General features: G+C 37.2%; 1 protein-coding gene across 2 annotated transcripts in view; it reads left to right on the forward strand.

Annotated features, from left to right (window-relative positions):
* DMD (dystrophin) overlaps positions 1-18,827 on the forward strand; it is a 2,147,259-nt gene that overhangs the window by 584,639 nt on the left and 1,543,793 nt on the right. For both annotated transcript variants that reach the window (XM_081564318.1, XM_081564319.1), the window contains exons 10-11: positions 13,185-13,373; positions 14,045-14,226. In XM_081564318.1, coding sequence (XP_081420444.1) covers positions 13,185-13,373; positions 14,045-14,226 — 371 coding nt within the window. The remainder of the gene's footprint in view (positions 1-13,184; positions 13,374-14,044; positions 14,227-18,827) is intronic.

The following is an 18,827-nucleotide window of genomic DNA, read 5'->3' on the forward strand; positions in this document are numbered from 1 at the left end:
GTTTCACACCTTTTATTTCTCTCAAATACAGTGAGCCTTTGTACACTCTTCTCAGTTCTCTAAACCTTCAGGTTAAGAGCTTTAATTGTCAGTGAGACCCTGCAGTATAAACCTTGAAGCAGGCACATTATTGTTAAGAGCCAGTGATAAAATGGAAGAACTGCCCGTTGCCTTCAGCTGACTTACCTACCTACAGGAGCAGGACAGAGGACTGCTTCAGGCCTTTATTACTTGGCTTGAGGCAGAGGGCAGGATTGGTGGCTGATAATGAAATCTCTCCAGAGTCTTCCCAGGGCTCAATATCATTTGCATTTTCCTTATAAATGTCAAGCTCTCAAGGCCTTAAACAAAGGATCTCTTTCTTTCCTTGAAGAGAACAGGGAGACAAACAGTACACTAAGGCAGTAGGTGCTTTCAGTAGAAGTGAGGTATGCTATTTCTTCTCTCTGCTCTGATGTGGAAAGATGCAGTGTCTTTGGTCTAACTGACTTATGGAAAATGCCCTAATATTAATATAAAGTAAGATGGAAAATTATTACCTGGCAGGCACTAGGAGATTCACTGTTGTATTCAACAAAGATCTCGTACGTTCTACTATTTGTCAGACACTGTAGTGAGCAAAACAAACAAAACTCTACACCCACGGAGGTTACATTTAATGCACCATGAGGGTTTTTTCTGATAGATATACCACACCAACCTTCTAGGAACAAGGACAGGAGATGAAAAGCGTGCAAATTAAATAAAGAGAAAACCCAAGGAATTTAAATGATATATATGCAAGGAGATGGCAAAATTCAAGTAGCTGGTGTACCTAAAAGAAGTACAAATAACCAATATATTTGAGGAAGTTACTTGTTTAGCCATAGTATGTTGAATTAGGTTACTATTTTTTACAACCTAGAATCTAAATAAAAGCAAACTCCCTTTTGTTGCTGTTACTTTTTACTTCTTTATTCTGTGTTGCACAAAATAAGAACAATGAGGCAATGGCAGTGACTTTATAAAGGTTGGATGGGAAGGGTATTGCTGAATGTTGCTGAAAACTCTGTGTATATTATCTGTAAGCCTTACATGCACCAAGTTTATATAATCATATCCATTTTCAGGTGTGTACCCGGAGTCTGAAATAAGATAACTTTGCCAAGCACACACTGCTTATAAATTCTAGAGGCTCAGAAATTTGAAAGGTTCAGCTGACTCTAAATTGAGACCAAATTGAAGTTCCCTGAAGGCAGGCACGGGTTCTGTTCACAGTGATGCCTTTGAGACTCTGCTGCACACAGGAGTTGGGGTGGGACCTGGGAGGGCAATGAGAGTTTAGAGGAGGCTGATTTGGATCTTCATTGGAGTGGCAGAGCCACCCAGTAGGGTCAGTTCAAAGGGGAGAGGTTGGTGGGAGAAGAGATAATTAACTGTTGGAAATTCTTGAGTCTATGAACATAAGTGAAATTTCATATAGGAAGCAAATTATCAAGCAAAGGCAACTGCATGTTAAGGGTCTAAGTCAGTCTTGACACCTGTTTTTTGTACTTCGAAGTTTGATTGGAACACCTCCAGACTCATTTACTTTTGTGTTGTCTACATCTGCTTTGTGCTGCAGTCTGCAGTGACAGAGCTAAGGAGGTGCAGCTGGCCTGCAGTGGGCTGCAATACTGGAGGTATTCACTATCTGGCCCTTGACAGCAAAAGTTTAAGGTTTAAGCATCCTTAGGTTATATATGATAGAGTAAGAGTCTCCATTGAAATATGAAATGAGGAGGCTAGGATGAGTACAGCTATAGTCAGGTTTGTGTATTTGGGTGGAATCTAATCTGATAACTTGTTGAACAAATGAATAAATAGCTAAGAATACTCTGATAAATAAAGGAAGACATTTTCAGTGGCTGCGTGGAAACACATAATGGTTAATTTCCTTCATAGCTCACTATTGAGCATTCTCTGTATGTTATAGTAAACTCTATTGACAGTAGTATTTTGGGGGAGATGTTATTTATAACTTAAACTTTATATAAATTTTATATAATTTATATATATATATACACACACATAAAGCTTGGAAAATAATGAGCCAGTTTTCAAAAATTTTGGTGAGTGAAAAATCATTTGCCTAAAGCAATATGCTTATGAATTCTTTTCAACTCAGTATCATCCAGTGAGTCATATTTGTTTTGGATATTTATAAAAGACTGATTAAAATAAGTAAGACTTGGTATATTTGCATTAGGCCTACTTTAAAGTAGGTAAGATCGAGTTGAGGAAAATAACATTAGGAATTGATTTGGTCTTCTTAGACATTTTGTAACTGTTTTATTTTAAAATTACTTTTAGAAAATCCCTGATTGTTTTAATTCCCAGCTTATATGAATTCCAACCAAATATTGACTTTTAAAATTATTGAAACATACCAAAAATACCAGAGAGTTCATCTTCCTTCTTTGGAATCCGTGGGTCTTATAATATTCCTCCAGCCCTTCAGAATGACAAGAAGGAATGTAGGGAGTCTGATTTGTCCTCAAGCATCTGTTAGTGTGAGCTCAAGTTTCCTCATCTGGAAAATGGGCCCCTCTGTGGATGGTTGTAAGAGTTATATGATTTAATGTGTGCAAAAAAATGACACTAGAAATCCTTCATGAACTACCAAGTTAATTTTGGAGAAAGCTCTTTCACATAGCTGTTTATTGATATTTACCCAAAAATTGATTGTAAACTTTATTGTTTCTTTTAAATGATATTTTCTTTATTTGGCATTTTGTTTTGTTTATTGGGTATTTTATTGGATATTTTGTTTCTATTTAAATCCTTTGTTATTTATTTCTAAACTTCCTTAGGCTTAAGAGACTTTGCCGTAGAAAAGGAATTAATGAACACATAAAATACTAAAAGAAATATTGGGAAGAAGTACATACTTTTTTTTTAAATGTCTTTTATCAGGTTGAGGAAGTTCTTTACTATTCTGAGACTGTTGTGTGTTTTTGTCATGATAGGGCATTGGAAATTGTTGAACGTTTTTTTCTACATCAGTAGAAATGATCATCTGTTTTTTTCCCCATTTATTCTATCATTACGATGTATTAAATTTTTTTTTAAATGGAGTAGAGTTGATTTACAATGTGTTAGTTTCAACGTGTACAATAAAGTGAGTCAGTTAGACATGCATATATATCTATTTGTCTAAGATTCTTTTCTCTTATATGTTATTACAAAATGTTGAGTACAGTTCTCTGTGCTGTACAGTTGGTGCTTGTTGGTTATATGATTTATATATAGTAGTGTGTATGTTAACCTCAGATTTAAAATCATGGATATATGCTCCCATGATGCTCTTGTTTTTTAAAACATGATAGTTTGTTGTTGTTTAGTCACTTAGCAGTATCCAAGTATTTGTGACCCCATGGACTAGAGCCTGCCAGGCTTTCCTGTCCTTCCCCATCTCCCAGAGCTCAAACTCATTTACACTGAGTCAGTGATATCATCTAACCATCTCGTCCTCTGTCTTCCCCTTCTCCTCCTGCCTTCAATCTTTCCCAGCATCACAGTCTTTTCCAATGAGTCAGCTGTTTGCGGTGGCCAAAATATTGGAGTTTCAGCTTCAGCAACAGTCCTTCCAATGAATATTCTGGACTTATTTCCTTAGGATGGACTGGTTCGATCTCCTTGCAGTCAAAGGGACTCTCAAGAGTCTTCTCCAACACCACAGTTAAAAAGCATCAATTCTTCAGCGCTCAGCCTTCTTTATGGTCTGTCTCTCACATCCATACATGACTACTAAAAATATCATAGCTTTAACTAGAAGGACCTTTGTTGGCAAAGTAATGTCTCTGCTGTTTAATACTCTGTCTATTGTCATACCTTTCATTCCAAGAAGCAAGCATCTTTTAATTTCATGGCTGCAGTCACCATCTGCAGTGATTTTGGAGCCCAAAACTAAAGTCTCTCACTGTTTCCATTGTCTCCCCATCAACTTGCCTTGAAGTGATGGGATCTGATGGCATGATCTTAGTTTTTTGAATGTTGAGTTTTAAGCCAACTTGTTCACAGGGAAGCCCTGTGCCTATGGGGATATAATGTGTATTAAGAGTAAAATTCCAGTTGAGCTATTTCAAATCCTGAAAGATAATGCTGTGAAAGTGCTGCACTAAATATGCCAACAAATATGGAAAACTCAGCAGTTGCCACAGGACTGGAAGAGGTCAATTTTCATTCCAATCCCAAAGAAAGGCAATGCCAAAGAATGCCCAAACTACTGCACAATTGCACTCATCTTACACACTAGTAAAGTAATGCTTAAGATTCTCCAAGCCAGGCTTTAGCAAAACGTGAACTGTGAACTTCCAGATGTTCAAGCTGGTTTTAGAAAAGGCAGAGGAACCAGAGATCAAATTGCCAACATCCGCTGGATCATTGAAAATGCAAGAGAGTTCCAGAGAAACATCTATTTCTGCTTTATTGACTATGCCAAAGCCTTTGACTGTGTGGATCATAATAAACTGTGGAAAATTCTGAAAGAGGTGGGCATACCAGACCACCTGACCTGTCTCTTGAGAAACCTGTATGCAGGTCAGGAAGCAACAGTTAGAACTGGACATGGAACAACAGACTGGTTCCAAATAGGAAAAGGAGTACGTCAAAGTCATATATTGTCACCCTCCTTATTTAACTTATATGCAGAGTCCATCATGAGAAATGCTGGGCTGGAGGAAGCACATGTTGGAATCAAGATTGCCGGGAGAAATATCAATAACCTCAGATATGCAGATGACACCACCCTTATGGCAGAAAGTGAAGAAGAACTAAAGAGCCTCTTGATGAAAGTGAAAGAGGAGAGTGAAAAAGCTGGCTTAAAACTCAACATTCAGAAAACTAAGATCATGGCATCCGGTCCCATCACTTCATGGCAGATATATGGGGAAACAGTGGCTGGCTTTATTTTTCTGGAGTCCAAAATCACTGCAGATGGTGATTGCAGCCATGAAATTAAAAGACGCTTACTCCTTGGAAGGAAAGTTATGACCAACCTAGACAGCATATTAAAAAGCAGAGACATCACTTTGCCAACAAAGGTCTGTCTAGTCAAGGCTATGGCTTTTCCAGTGGTCATGTATGGATATGAGAGTTGAACTATAAAGAACGCTGAGTGCCGAAGAATTGATGCTTTCGAACTGTGGTGTTGGAGAAGACTCTTGAGAGTCCCTTGGAATGTAAGGCGATCCAACCAGTCCATCCTAAAGGAGATCAGTCCTGGGTGTTCATTGGATGGACTGATGTTGAAGCTGAAACTCCAATACTTTGGCCACCTGATACGAAGAGCTGACTCATTTGAAAAGACCCTGATGCTGGGAAAGATTGAGGGCAGGAGAAGAAGGGGATGACAAAGGATGAGATGACTGGATGGCATCATTTACTCGATGGACATGGATTTTGGTGGACTCTGGGAGTTGATGATGGACAGGGAGGCCTGGTGTGCTGCAGTTGATGGGGTAGCAAAGAGTCGGACACGACTGAGTGACTGAACTGAAATGAGCAGTCTTTGCAATGGCTAGTTTTTTCTAGGTACCAAGGTGAATGCTTTAGATTCCAGATCCATTTTTAAAATAGGTTTTTGGATGACATTTTTTTTAATGTAAATGTACACATGTATCTAACACACATGTCTTTACAGTTGATATACTGTTCTTAAACAGAACGTCTAAGCATGACATTTCATTTCTGTGAGACAGTCTGTAATAGTGAACAACACCAACTTTGCTGATATTGAAAAATCACAGACAAGTAATAGTAACTGTAGAGGGTATAGGGTTCAAGGAGTGGATGTGGTACGTGCTTTCCTGTGGGAAATACTGATGTCAGCTTCACTTTTTGCTCAGCTTTCTCCATCTTATAAAAGAGAGTCTGCTTCACCACCTGGGATGTGTCACATGGTTGCCTTTCTGCTGTCCCCATCTTCTGTATGATTTTGGTGTCTGTGTCTTGAAGGCATCATTTTCAACTTTACATCTGATTTCTGATTCACCAACATAATGGGGTCCAGGTGTTTTCTTAGTAGTTTCAAAACCGTTGACTCTGAATTTGTAGAAATGAACACAAGAAAAAAAGGAATTTTTTTAAAAGGCAGAGTTGCTCACCTGAACTGTGCTCTGAATAGAAATAACTTTGGTCAACTTATCAACTCCTTTTAGCTTTCTTTAAATGGACCCATCTTGGGAGGGGAGTTTGGGGGAGAATGGATGCATGTGTGTGCATGGTCGAGTCCCTTCTCTGTTCACCTGAAACTATCTCAGCATTATCTTTTAATTGGCTATACCCCAATACAAAATAATTTTAAAAATATAAATAAATGTATGCATCTTATATCCTTGGTATATGATAGCTTGCAATACAGTTAGTATAATAATTGAAAATTAAAATCCTTCCCATGTGATGAAGGGGATTTGAATTAGAATGGTAATTCAATGAATTTATTTTGTGAACCTGGAATATCACTTCATCTAATAAGTTTACTTATTTTTATTGATATAATTAACATATAACATCATATTAGTTTCAGATGTACAGCATACATGTGATTTATGTATATATTGCAAAATGATCATCATACTAAGTCTAGTTAACATCCATCACCACTCTTAGCTATAAATACATTTTTATTTCAGTTTAAACAAGTTATACTAGGATATCGGCTTCTTAGGTAGAACTAGTGGTAAGGGACCCACCTGCCAATACAGAGGCATAAAAGATGTGGGTTCGATCCCTGGGTTGAGAAGATCCCCTGGAGGAGGGCATGGCAACCCACTCCAGTATTCTTTCCTGGAGAATCCCCGTGGACAGAGGAGCCTGGCAGGCTACAGTCCATAGGGTTGCAAACAGTTGGACACAACTGATTGAGCAGACAGCACATAGTAGGATATTTTGCAAAAGCACTGTTTCATAGATTCTGTTTTTTCATAGTTGAGATTTATCAAATTGTGCTAAGGATATGTGTTTTAGAGTCTGAAAAACCTAGTTTTAAATATCAGATCAGCCAATTACCTTTGTGACCAATTTTTCTGCTCCTGTTTCCTCATCCTGCTATTTTCTGTCATCCTGACTGTTGTGGTGAAAAATGATAGACTGTACATTAAGTGCTTAGCAAATTGACTGACACTAAGTGCCTAATAAATAATGGCAGCTGTTGTTATTGCTATTATAGATGTAGTTGTTGTTGTTGTTGTGATTGTTGTTTTAATATTGCCATACAGCAGGCCATAATTTTTCCTAAATCATCATTAGGGCTTAACTTTGAACTGAATTTCAGGCACAAGCAATATTAAAAATTACCTATTTCTGGTATCATCAGACTGAATGTCATGTACAGTGTTGTATGATGGATTAATTCCTCATAAATCACTTCTGTAATCATTTTTCATACTTTGAATAATACCCTGGTTTACATGTTATATCTCGGAGGAAACACAGTGGAAATGTGGCAAGAATATTTCCAGATACTAATCCTGGTTCCTCTGAACTGTTCCTCTATTATTTAGTAAAAGAAGCACTTGGTTATCCCTCTGTAATCCTTTAGCTTTCAAATAATCTTTCACTGAAGGATAAAAAGATTATAGAATACACCAAACAATTCACCATTCATGCACTAACTTGAGACTCTATAAAAAAGAAGTATGACACATTTAAAGGAGCTAAGTGATAACATTTTCAAATGCACTTGAAGCATTTATACATTCAAGAACAATAAAACTGCTTTTTATCCAGGTTAAAACTCATAGCGCATTTTAAGGTTGAATGTTGGGACGTTGCCAAAATAGATGAGTTTCAACAGAAATATAAAACCACCCAGTGATAGATTGTGCCCTCTGGAAGAGTCCCAGCTATTTTTCTAAGAGCTTTGTGGTTTGCTGGATTGCTGGTTTCACTACCTATACATTGCCATTTGATGACTTATCTCAGTTTGAATTGCCAAAATCATGCTTCTAAAAATACACACAGCTCATTCAACTGTGTTTCCTCATAAAAATCATTTGCCGTTTCAATGAACATTGGTCCCCAAATACAGGCATCACAGAGCATTTCTTGGAAACCAGAATATGCTGAGCATTTTACATGCCTCATCACATATACTGTTTCAAACAGTCCTACGGAGATATAGTTTTATTTTCTTTGCTTTACAAATTGGGAAACTGAGACACAGAGAAGTTAAGTAACTTGCCCAAGGTCAGATAGATAGTAAACTGGATTTTAAAAAATATTTACATCTGGAAGAGTATCAAGGCTATCACTCTCCATTTTATTATGACAATTTCTGTCACTGGAAATGAGTTTCCAGACATTTGTCCTGGACATCGCAGGACTAATACATATACCCATTTGTCTTCCCTCATTACTTTACTTTCCCCCTCTGTACTCCTTCACCTTTATGCATTAGCAACATCTTCAAGGAATGTAGTTGACAATATCTAGTAATTCTTCATGCATAAGGGTAGTAATTAAGCCTCTGGAGCATGCGGATAATGTTGAATAAATTTTAGTGTTCCTAATTTTGAAAACAACTAGAATTGTTTCATCCATTCATTGTTATGCCTCTCATCTGAATCATTATTTGCCCAATGTACTGCAGAGAAACATAAACTACTGTTATAAAGATGGAAATTAAAATAAGATCAAAGCATAGGGAAAAAAATTAGTTCTAGTTGATGATACTGGCACTTCCATTCATGAAATGATTAGTATCTCTTTCTTACACATCACTCTTTTTTTTTTTAATAAAAAACAAAGGTCAAGCTTCCTAAAAAGAAAAATTCTTTACTGTAATATGTATGAATTAACCACAGGCTAATGTCAAATATGTAACACTATGACAATGAATACATATTTTGAGAAACTAAAACCAAAAACACAAGCCTCTCTGTGTGTCCTTGTTTGTTTCAAAATTCTGTTTTAAAGATGAATATAAAGATGTTCTTCCAAGGGTTTTATTGCAAATGTGCAAATGTGGAATTCAGCAAATTTCTTCTTTTATGGGATTTACTTGTACTGAAATTCTAGAATCATTTCCAGTTTTGTTCCATGAAGTATAAAAATTTTTTTTCATCATGACGCAGAACATACTTGCATATACATTTAACAGACATACATATATATGCATACTTGAAACAGAAAAACACAAAACAGTCCAGTCCTTAATATAAATTACACAGACTGGTATTTTTATTCGCTTTATTTTTAAATAGACTATTCCTGGTCATCCCCACTGAAATGATTAAAAATCACTGATGGATCATGACTTACATATTTGAAAAACAGTGATCTAGACAAAGAAAAAAATATTTACAGCCTAACTGACAGTTTTGACCATAATCAAGTATATATGTAGAATTGATTTATGCATATAAATAATGAGTTATTTGTGTAATTTCACACAGCCTTTCTGTTTGAATTTAGCTTTAATATGGCTGTCTGCAAAGTTTTTGTTTTATGAATACCCTCAGACAAAACTTTTAGATTCAGAATTTATGAGTGCTAGACAGCATGTCCTTGAGTATAAAGATTTGCCTTCTAAAATTTTCTCCAAAAATTCAAGCCTCTGTAAATATCAGTAAATCATGAAGTGTTTACTTTTTTAATCTAAATTGTGCAGTGGTAAAATATAGTGTTGTGTTACTTGAGTAATAGTGTTGTTTGCAATTTATCATTTGCAGAAGATTATTTGAACTCAAGATTGTTAATAATTTTTAGAACTTTTAAATGGGAGCTAGGTTGAGGTTCCAGTTTCAGAAAGGTTTCATTTAATTGATGTTTACTCTTAGATGTTTCCTGGGTCATTTTTTTAAATAGGAATTTTCTGGCCCTTGAAATTTGAACAGTGACTTAAGAAGGTAACCATGGAGCAGGCTGAGATTCCAAATGGTTCTTGCGTGTAGAAGAATCTAATAATAATTAGACCTATCAGATACTGTATTGGGTTCTTACGCAAGTTCAGGCATTCTGCCAAACGCTTTATATACTCTCCTTTAATTCTTACAGCAATCTTAGGAAAGTATTATAGTATTGTTCTCATTTTACATAGGAGGAAGCTGAGGCTAATGATTCAGCTAAGTAACTACCAGGGTGACGAGACCTCAGCTCCGAGTCAAGATCTAAAAACTGAATGACTCCAGAGTCCCTGGGTTTTATAACTACTTTCTACTGTTCATAATAAATGTCCTGTCTCTTCTCACCTATAACCCAGGGAAGACATACTATCCAGGTTTTGATTGTACTTTTCCCCCACCTACACCCAGGGCTACCGATTTGTATAATGCAGTGAAAAATAAAATTTGGAGCCCCTTGTTCAAAAAAGCAGGAAGGAAAGTGCTGTTCGAATGACCAAAATATAAAGCTGTTTCTTTTATTCTATGGTCTCTCTCAACTTGCCATCGTGTTTTTCATTTGCTATTCAACGTCATACTGAGTAAAGAAAATTAAAATTTTAAAGTATTAACGTGAGTTTTACTGCCCATTGTTATACTGTGCAATTGCAGTTGTAAATGCAAATATAAGATCATTTAACTTAAGTGGAATCACCAGCATTGCACAATTTGTATTTCAGAGCTTATATATGCATCTGTATTTCATTCTTAATGCACAAACGTTGTACGACTAACTCAGCTGTGTTTATTTCACTCCTTGATAGGTGCACTTTCCACTTATGTTCTGTGCCTTCATCTTACTGATAAGGAAGGAAGGAGTTGAAAGGAAAGGAATCATCTTGCCCTATCTTTCCCTTTCTTTCTCCGTCATCAGTTGTAGCATAAATGGTTGGCTAACACAGGAAAGAAATATGAGTATGAAAGGGTACGATTGGGTTCGTTGGTTGTTCAATTTTTTTTTTTTTTTTTAGCATTACTTTCTTTCTGCATTGAAAGATAGTTCTGGTTCAAAGAGAAACCGTGATTTCCTGAGGCTGTCAGTGCCATCCCTCATTCAGTCATAGACACTTGCCCTCAATGGGAGTCTGCTCAGCTCCCACATATCGTGGGTCCACCAGAATTCTAGGCTCAGAAGACAGCAGAAACACTAGATGCAAATGGGTAAGACACACATAATGTACCTGTCTCCTCTGCTCATATGCATACTTTATCACTCCATTGAACTTAGAAAACCCAAGTTCAAGGATAGAATTATTAAGAATTTTAAGGCGGCGATGTCAAGTAGCAGGTAAAACAAGCAAGGGATCGTTTGAGCATTGTAAAACAGCTCAGGTGTTCCAACCATGAGGCTATTTCTGTCTACACACATTTCCCAGGCTATCTTTTTGTGACTTTTTTCCCTCCTAATGATGAGTTTTAATTTATTATTTATATTATTTGGGGGTAGAGGGAAGGAATGCGTCATGGAGGTGGTTCTAACCTCTAAGACCTTCAGAACTTGCCTTGACCTTAGGGAGGGCCCATGCGACTAGCTCTCTTGTGACACTTATATTCTGTTTGAGATCCTGAAGTTGGCTGATTTTGACTTAACAGGCTGACATATTGCTGCCAGATGCAGCAATGCAGAATGCATCCTTTGATGAAAATATTACACCGAAAACTGCCTCTATGCTTTTTCATCCTAAAGGATTTAATCGTTCAAGAAATTTATCATATTAAAGTTTCAAAATTGGAGCATTTATCAGAAGAGCACGATTAAGTTGGTGCTGGCAGCTCAATGGGAGAAGGCCCGGAATTGCTGGGGACTGGAAATTCAAGGCAGACATGGCAGAGAAGAACCATCAGAAGGATGCATTTTCTCTAGGCAAGATCATGACCTCCCTCCCCTAACAAGTAGCTTCTTGTGGTTCTACACTGCCATTTCTTTCCCTTTGCAAAATCCCATTTGTTAGGTCCCAGTGCTTGCTTGCTATCTGTAGGGTATTCAGAAGATTCCTCTCCAAATATTTTTTCCAATGTTTTTGCCCTGACTACTTTATTTGCCTATGTCCCTTACCTCAGCAGGAAACCCTCTTGAGTGTGGTCCTCCTCAGGATTTCTAAAGCCCAACCACCTACCATGCATGTGCTTGACCTAAAGAAAACTTTATGCAGATTCTCCTATTCTGATTTTTTAATATTGATAATTGCCTTAAGTTTAAAGCAGCAGGCATATAGGGTTATCCCAAGAGCTGTCTCCTATCACTTGGTAGTACTGGTTCCATAGCTCCTGAATCTCCGCAAGCACACAGCCCGGTTTAGAGGTCACTATTCCATTCTGTCAAGCACCGTCTGCTCTATAGGTCTCTTGAGGTCTACATTGCCTGGCTTGAGGTGGCGGAAGGTATAGACATGCATTGCTCTCCAGAGGAATCCTTTCTCACCAGATTTCTTCAGTCAGTCTCCTTGCTTCCTCTTATATACCTTAGAGCTTGGTAGGAGATGAGGGAGGGTGGGACAGTTTTGTGGTCCCTTCTTAGCAGTTCCTTCATAGGTGGCCTGGATCTTTGCTTTACAATTATGAACACTTTGTAACCAGGGTTTTCAGCTTTAGGATCCCAGGAGAAATTACAACTGCTGAGAATCTCAGCTGACTTCCTGCTAAATAAATTTGATAGCAAATACTTTATATTTTGCTTTGCCTAAGATAATGTCTTATTATTTAAACTATGACCTTCTGGAAATAAAGGATTAATTATAGAAGTCATTCTACCATTAGAAGTTTCAGATGTATGAATGAAGCTTTTTCTTTTGTTTAATTATACCTTTCCCTCACTTATTTTCTTATTGATAACTTGTCTGGAGATTTTCAGAAATATTTCGTTAGGTGCTCTTGGGAAGAGGTGTTTCCTTTACTGTCATTGTAAAAATTACATAAATATAATACCAATAAGGTATATATAGAGGACTCAAAATGTGAATTAAAAAGTTTGCCTATGGGTGAAACTCTGTAGCATTTAACATTAAGAGATAATGTACCAAATCACTCCTTATACTAATCCAGAGAACTTTAATCAAATATTAATTTGAAGTGGATTCCAACTGCCATTTGAGAATCTGTGTATGTATTTGTGAGGATGTTAAAATGCAGGCTTATTATTGTGTATGTCTGCTGTCCATGTCTCTGATAATGCAAGTGGACATTTCTAGCATTTTAAATATTTCATTCGATTTATCATTTAATGTATTGGAACAGCCTGCAAAGATACTAATTATATAACACCCAATTTGTTTTATTGTTCAGCGTTTGGAAGCTCCTGAAGACAAGTCATTTGGCAGTCCATTGATGGAGACTGAAGTAAACCTGGACAGTTACCAGACAGCTTTAGAAGAAGTACTCTCCTGGCTCCTTTCAGCCGAGGACACACTGCAAGCACAAGGAGAGATTTCTAATGATGTAGAAGAAGTGAAAGAACAGTTTCATACTCACGAGGTAAAAGCAAAACATCAATTAATGAAATAGGGCAGATGACGTAATGATAATTCCCTCTGGTTTCCTCAGTTACTCTATAAGATCCTTGTACTCTGGTAATTTAGTGTTTATTTTGAGATGGAAGCAAGATAAATGTTTATGCATTTGGCATTCCAGCAGGCGGCTTTGAAAGTTTTCCTTTGGAGAATAATACTTTGAAGGTGCTGAGACTTGATTTTGCCAGTGGCTCCTATAGGAACACGAAAGGCCAGCTCCTTTGTCTTGGGTCAAGGTCAATGCTGAGATAGAACTTACATTCCAGAGTACCTAGGGGATATCAGGCTGCACTGCCCCCTCAGTTGGAGACTTTTCCTGGGATGACACACTTACTTGGCCTCCTCCCCTTCTCTTTCCTGTTTCCTACTGCTTCTGTTCCCTTGCAGATCTCCCCGGGGATCTCTTTCTTGATAAATCACTAGCATATAAGTCCTGATCTCAGGCTCTGCTTCTGCAGAAGGTGACCTAAGCTACTAATATCCATTAATTCATATTATAAACAGTTTTGGATTTACTTTTACTGGGAATAGACTTTAACTGGGCTACAAATTTAAAATTGAAAGAAAAAAAGAGAGATTCAAAACCATAATGATTTCCATAATATGTCAACTCTTATCACCTTCTTTCTTTATCAGGGATACATGATGGATTTGACATCCCATCAGGGACGGGTTGGCAATGTTCTCCAATTGGGGAGTCAGCTGATTGGTTCAGGGAAATTATCAGAAGATGAAGAAACTGAAGTGCAAGAACAAATGAATCTTCTAAATTCAAGATGGGAATGCCTCAGGGTAGCTAGCATGGAAAAACAAAGCAAGTAAGTCTGTTTTTAATTTCTATAAGTAGCAAGTTTTAGAGTCTTAATAGTGTCTTGATGCGGTCCCTTGCTTAAGTTAAGATTCTCAGTTTTTTCCTAAAGTACACAACTCTTCTTCAGGGGCATTTTGGTTAGGTTTTCATGTCCATTACATTGTGGTTTTCACTTTTGTAATTGAAGTGGAGCTATTGGAGAGAAGGACCACTATCTATAGAACTATACTTTAAAGGTCGCTGAATTTGTTGTCATAGTTAATATTTTCCAAGCTTTCCCCTAAAATTAAAATGTGAATATAGAAGGCATGGAAGTTTGCACAGGAAATCATGCACATAAAATCACATATTAGGTACAGTTGACAGGAAACTTCTCTTCTGAAGGAAAAGCTCTTGAAATATTTAATAGTTGTTCACATGTTTATGGAAATCCTCTTGAAAAAAGTTTCTCATCTGTATCTTGAAATCCTTGTTCAAGTACTTGCATGTGAATTATCTTAAAATATATATTGACTTATTAAAAAAATGTTGAGACATTTTTGAAAATGGCATATTTCTTGTAGAGGTAACAAGTGGATCTCATCGTTTTAGATGTGTTGCTTTGATTTATTTTATTAGGTGTGTGTATTCATGTAGAGCTTATTGAGACAAGCTGATTTATTTTTAAATGAAAAGAAATGAAGTGCCAACTGTGGATTTGAATAAATTAAGCTAAAGAAATTGTCCAAGTGTCTTAAGTTTACTTAGCTATTATTTATGAAGATTAAATCCTTTAAAAGAGGACCAAAGAAACTCATTGGGTGTGCTGGGAGGATTGTTATTCTAGTACTAAATTATAGTGTGATAATAGGGAGGGGAAAAGCACATTTTTAAGCTCATGTATTTTGAACGAATAAATAAAGCATACATAAGATAGAGTTTTCACAAATTTTGGTATTCACAACCAGGAGATACTGGTCTATACATATTGGTGTTTTCCCCAGCTGTGATCATTTGGAGGATTGCAACAAACTCTAGAGGTGAGAAGTATAATGGCTGTATTATAACTATTACCTCTCCTCCCACCCATGCCTGGGCTTGGCTGATAGTTCAGTTGGTAAAGAATCTGCCTGCAATGCAGGAGACCCCAGTTCAATTCCTTTGTCAGGAAGATCCACTGGAGAAGGGATAGGCTACCCACTCCAGTATTCTTGGGCTTTCCTTGTGGCTCAGCTGGTAGAGAATCTGCCTGCAATGCAGGAGACCTGGGTTCGATCCCTGGGGTTGGGAAGATCCCCTGGAGAAGGGAAAGGCTACCCACTCCAGTATTCTGGCCTGGAGTCACAGAGAGTTGGACTCATCTGAACCACAGTCTGCTCCCAGTCTTGTTTTTGCTGACTTTATAGAGCTTCTCCATCTTTGGCTGCAAAGAATATAATGACTGAGCGACTTTCACTTTCACTTTCTGCCCATGCCCAAGGCTCAGCCAGTTTAAGCCACCCATTTTTCATCATAGATCATAAGATAGAGAACCTCCTACTTGTGGTCATACGCCAGCATTCTTCAGGTCACGACTTTGGTTTGCACCCATTTGTGCAACTTAAACAGAGTAACCTCAGGTAAAATTTGCAAGTCTTTAAAATCCCAGCTCCTGCTTTACTGCATATCCCATAGTGGCACTACTGTCTTTTCCTTCTTGCTTTCTGTTTTCCCATCTTCTGAAGGCTAATACATTCTTGTTCCTCATTCTCTTTTTTCAATAGGGCTAACAATATGGGATTAATTATTCATACAAACAATTAATTGCATCTTCAGACTGAGTGGAGAAAAGGTGGATTCAGCCTACAATTAAAACCCCAAGTTTTTAATCTGCTATTATATCATTTAAAAATTGGTTAATTTTTTTTTTATTTTAAATTAGTTTATTTATCTATTTTTTAACTTTACAACATTGTATTTGTTTTGCCATACATTGACATGAATCCACCATGGGTGTACATGTGTTCCCCATCCTGAACCCCCCTCCCACCTCCCTCCCCATCCCATCCCTCCAGGTCATACTGGTGCACCAGCCCCGAGCACCCTGTCTCATGCATTGAACCTGGACTGGCGATTCATTTCACATATGATAATTTACATGCTTCAATGTCATTCTCCCATATCATCCCGCCCTCGCCCTCTCCCATAGAGTCCATAATACTGTTCTATTTATCTGTGTCTCTTTTGATGTCTTGCATACAGGGTTATCTTTACTGATTAACTAAATACCATATATATGCATTAGTATACTGTATTGGTGTTTTTCTTTCTGGCTTACTTCACTCTATAATAGGCTCCAGTTTCATCCACCTCATTAGAACTGATTCGAATGTATCTTTTTAATGGCTGTGTATTAGTGCATTGTGTATTTAAAAAAATACCTTGTTAAAGAGGTATCTACCATTAGATGATGAATGACAGTGCACACACATACATGGATGAGACCATGTACACACACACATGTGTGTGTAATTTGCTCACACCCATCCTACTGGAGGATGAGAAACCTAAAATGGCAACATCACTATGCTAAGATTGACATGAAAAATAGTTTGTCCTTAGGGAAGTTTTAAGGACTTTTGTTGGTTTTTAATCTTTTAGAATGATTAACAAGGTAAGGGCAGCCTCTTAGCTGGCATAGCTTTTAATAAAACATAGTTTTTACTCAAACATAGTTTTTAAAATGAGACTAATGTGTAAATGTTTGTAGCATATCATCTAGTCTAGACAATTTGTGGAGGTACACATACACAAGCTATTATTTAAGACAAGCAAATTCAGAAATCTCTTGTAAGTTAGTAAATAACAGTAAGTCTTACATAACATTTTCACTAACTTTGTGGATTTTCATGCATAAAATTCTAAAGGTGATTAGCCATTATGCAAGCTAACCTGGACCAGAATTTTGATAGATTTTTTTATAGGAAACAAAAAGCTGATTATCTCAATAGGATGTTGTCAATATTTAAAAAAATAATTTTACATTCTATTTAATCCTTTAGTACATTGCTATCTGTTCAGTTTATACTTTCATGGCCATGTTGATGATTAGCTTCAATTTGGAGCATTACCTGTTATTTCCAATCATATGATTACTTAGGAATAGGAAAGTATAGTAGACCAATAACAATCAAAAATGGATTATTCCACACCCGTCTGTTTGCTCCTCCAAAGAAAGAAAGGGTATGGATAGATATAGTCAAAATCCATTTTCCCTGCCTAAGCATAGATTTAGGGAGAGATAATGATAATTAAGGTTTGTCTAGGTAGATGAGATAACCAAAGCCAGCTAGAATTCTTAAGTTGTCTTATTCAGTCAGTTCAGTTCATTCACTCATTCATGTCTAACTCTTTGTGACCCCATAGACTGCAGCACGCCAGGCTTCACTGTCCATTACCAATGCCCAGAGTTTGCTCAAATGCATGTTCATCGACTTGGTGATGCCAACAAGCCATCTCATTCTTTGCTGTCCCCTCTCCTCCTGCCTTCAATCTTTCCCAGCATCAGGGTCTTTTCAAATGAGTCAGTTCTTCGCATCAGGTGGCCAAAGTATTGGAGCTTCAGCATCAGTCCTTCCAATGAATATTCAGGACTGATTTCCTTTAGGATGGACCGGTTGGATCTCCTTGCAGTCCAAGGGACTCTCAAGAGTCTTCTCCAACACCACAGTTCAAAAGCATCAATTCTTTGGCACTCAGCTTTCTTTGTAGTCCACATCTCACATCCATACATAACTGCTGGAAAATCCATAGCTTTGACTAGATGAACTTTTGTTGGCAAAGTAATATCTCTGCTTTTTAAAGCACTGTCTAGATTGGTCATATCTTTTCTTCCAAGGAGCAAATGTCTTTTAATTTCATGGCTGCAGTCACCATCTGCAGTGATTTTGGAGTCCAAGACAATAAAGTCTTGTCACTGTTTTCATTGTTCCCCCATCTATTTACCATGAAGTGATAGAACCAGATGCCATGATTTGGTCTTATTACAAAAGTAAAAATAAATAAATAAAAATAAAACGGCTGGGAATGCAGGTAATCTGATAACTAAAATCTATGAATATTTATACTTGTCAATTTTTAGTTTCATCCAAGAGCATGTCTATGTACAATAATCAAATTATATTTTATATATATTCATTGGGATATATTACTGTATACATCAGGTTTCCCAGATGTCGCTCATGGTAAAGAATTCACCTGCCAATGCAGGAGACACAAGAGATTTGGGTTCAATCCCTGAGTGAGAGGGTTTGATCCCTGGGTCAGGAAGATCCCCTGGAGTGGGGAATGGCAACCCACTCCAGTATTTTTGCCTGAAAAATTCCATGGGCAGAGGAGCCTGGTGGGCTAACTACAGTCCATGGGGTTGCAAAGCGTCGAACGTGACTGAGTGACTATGTATGTAACAGCTATGTATGTAGGTAGGTATCTATATCTACCTCTATGTATGTATCTATATCTGCATCTATCTATATATGCACGGATGTTAATAATTATATTAATAAATATTAGTGGAGTGCCTCAAAATACCATCTACATTTCAAGGCACTGGGTATACAGTAATGAATACAAAAGGCAAGGTTCCAGAAG

This window comes from Giraffa tippelskirchi, chromosome X (genome assembly GCF_054371585.1).
Source record: "Giraffa tippelskirchi isolate mGirTip1 chromosome X, T2T-mGirTip1v1.2.pri, whole genome shotgun sequence".
Lineage (NCBI taxonomy): Eukaryota > Metazoa > Chordata > Mammalia > Artiodactyla > Giraffidae > Giraffa > Giraffa tippelskirchi.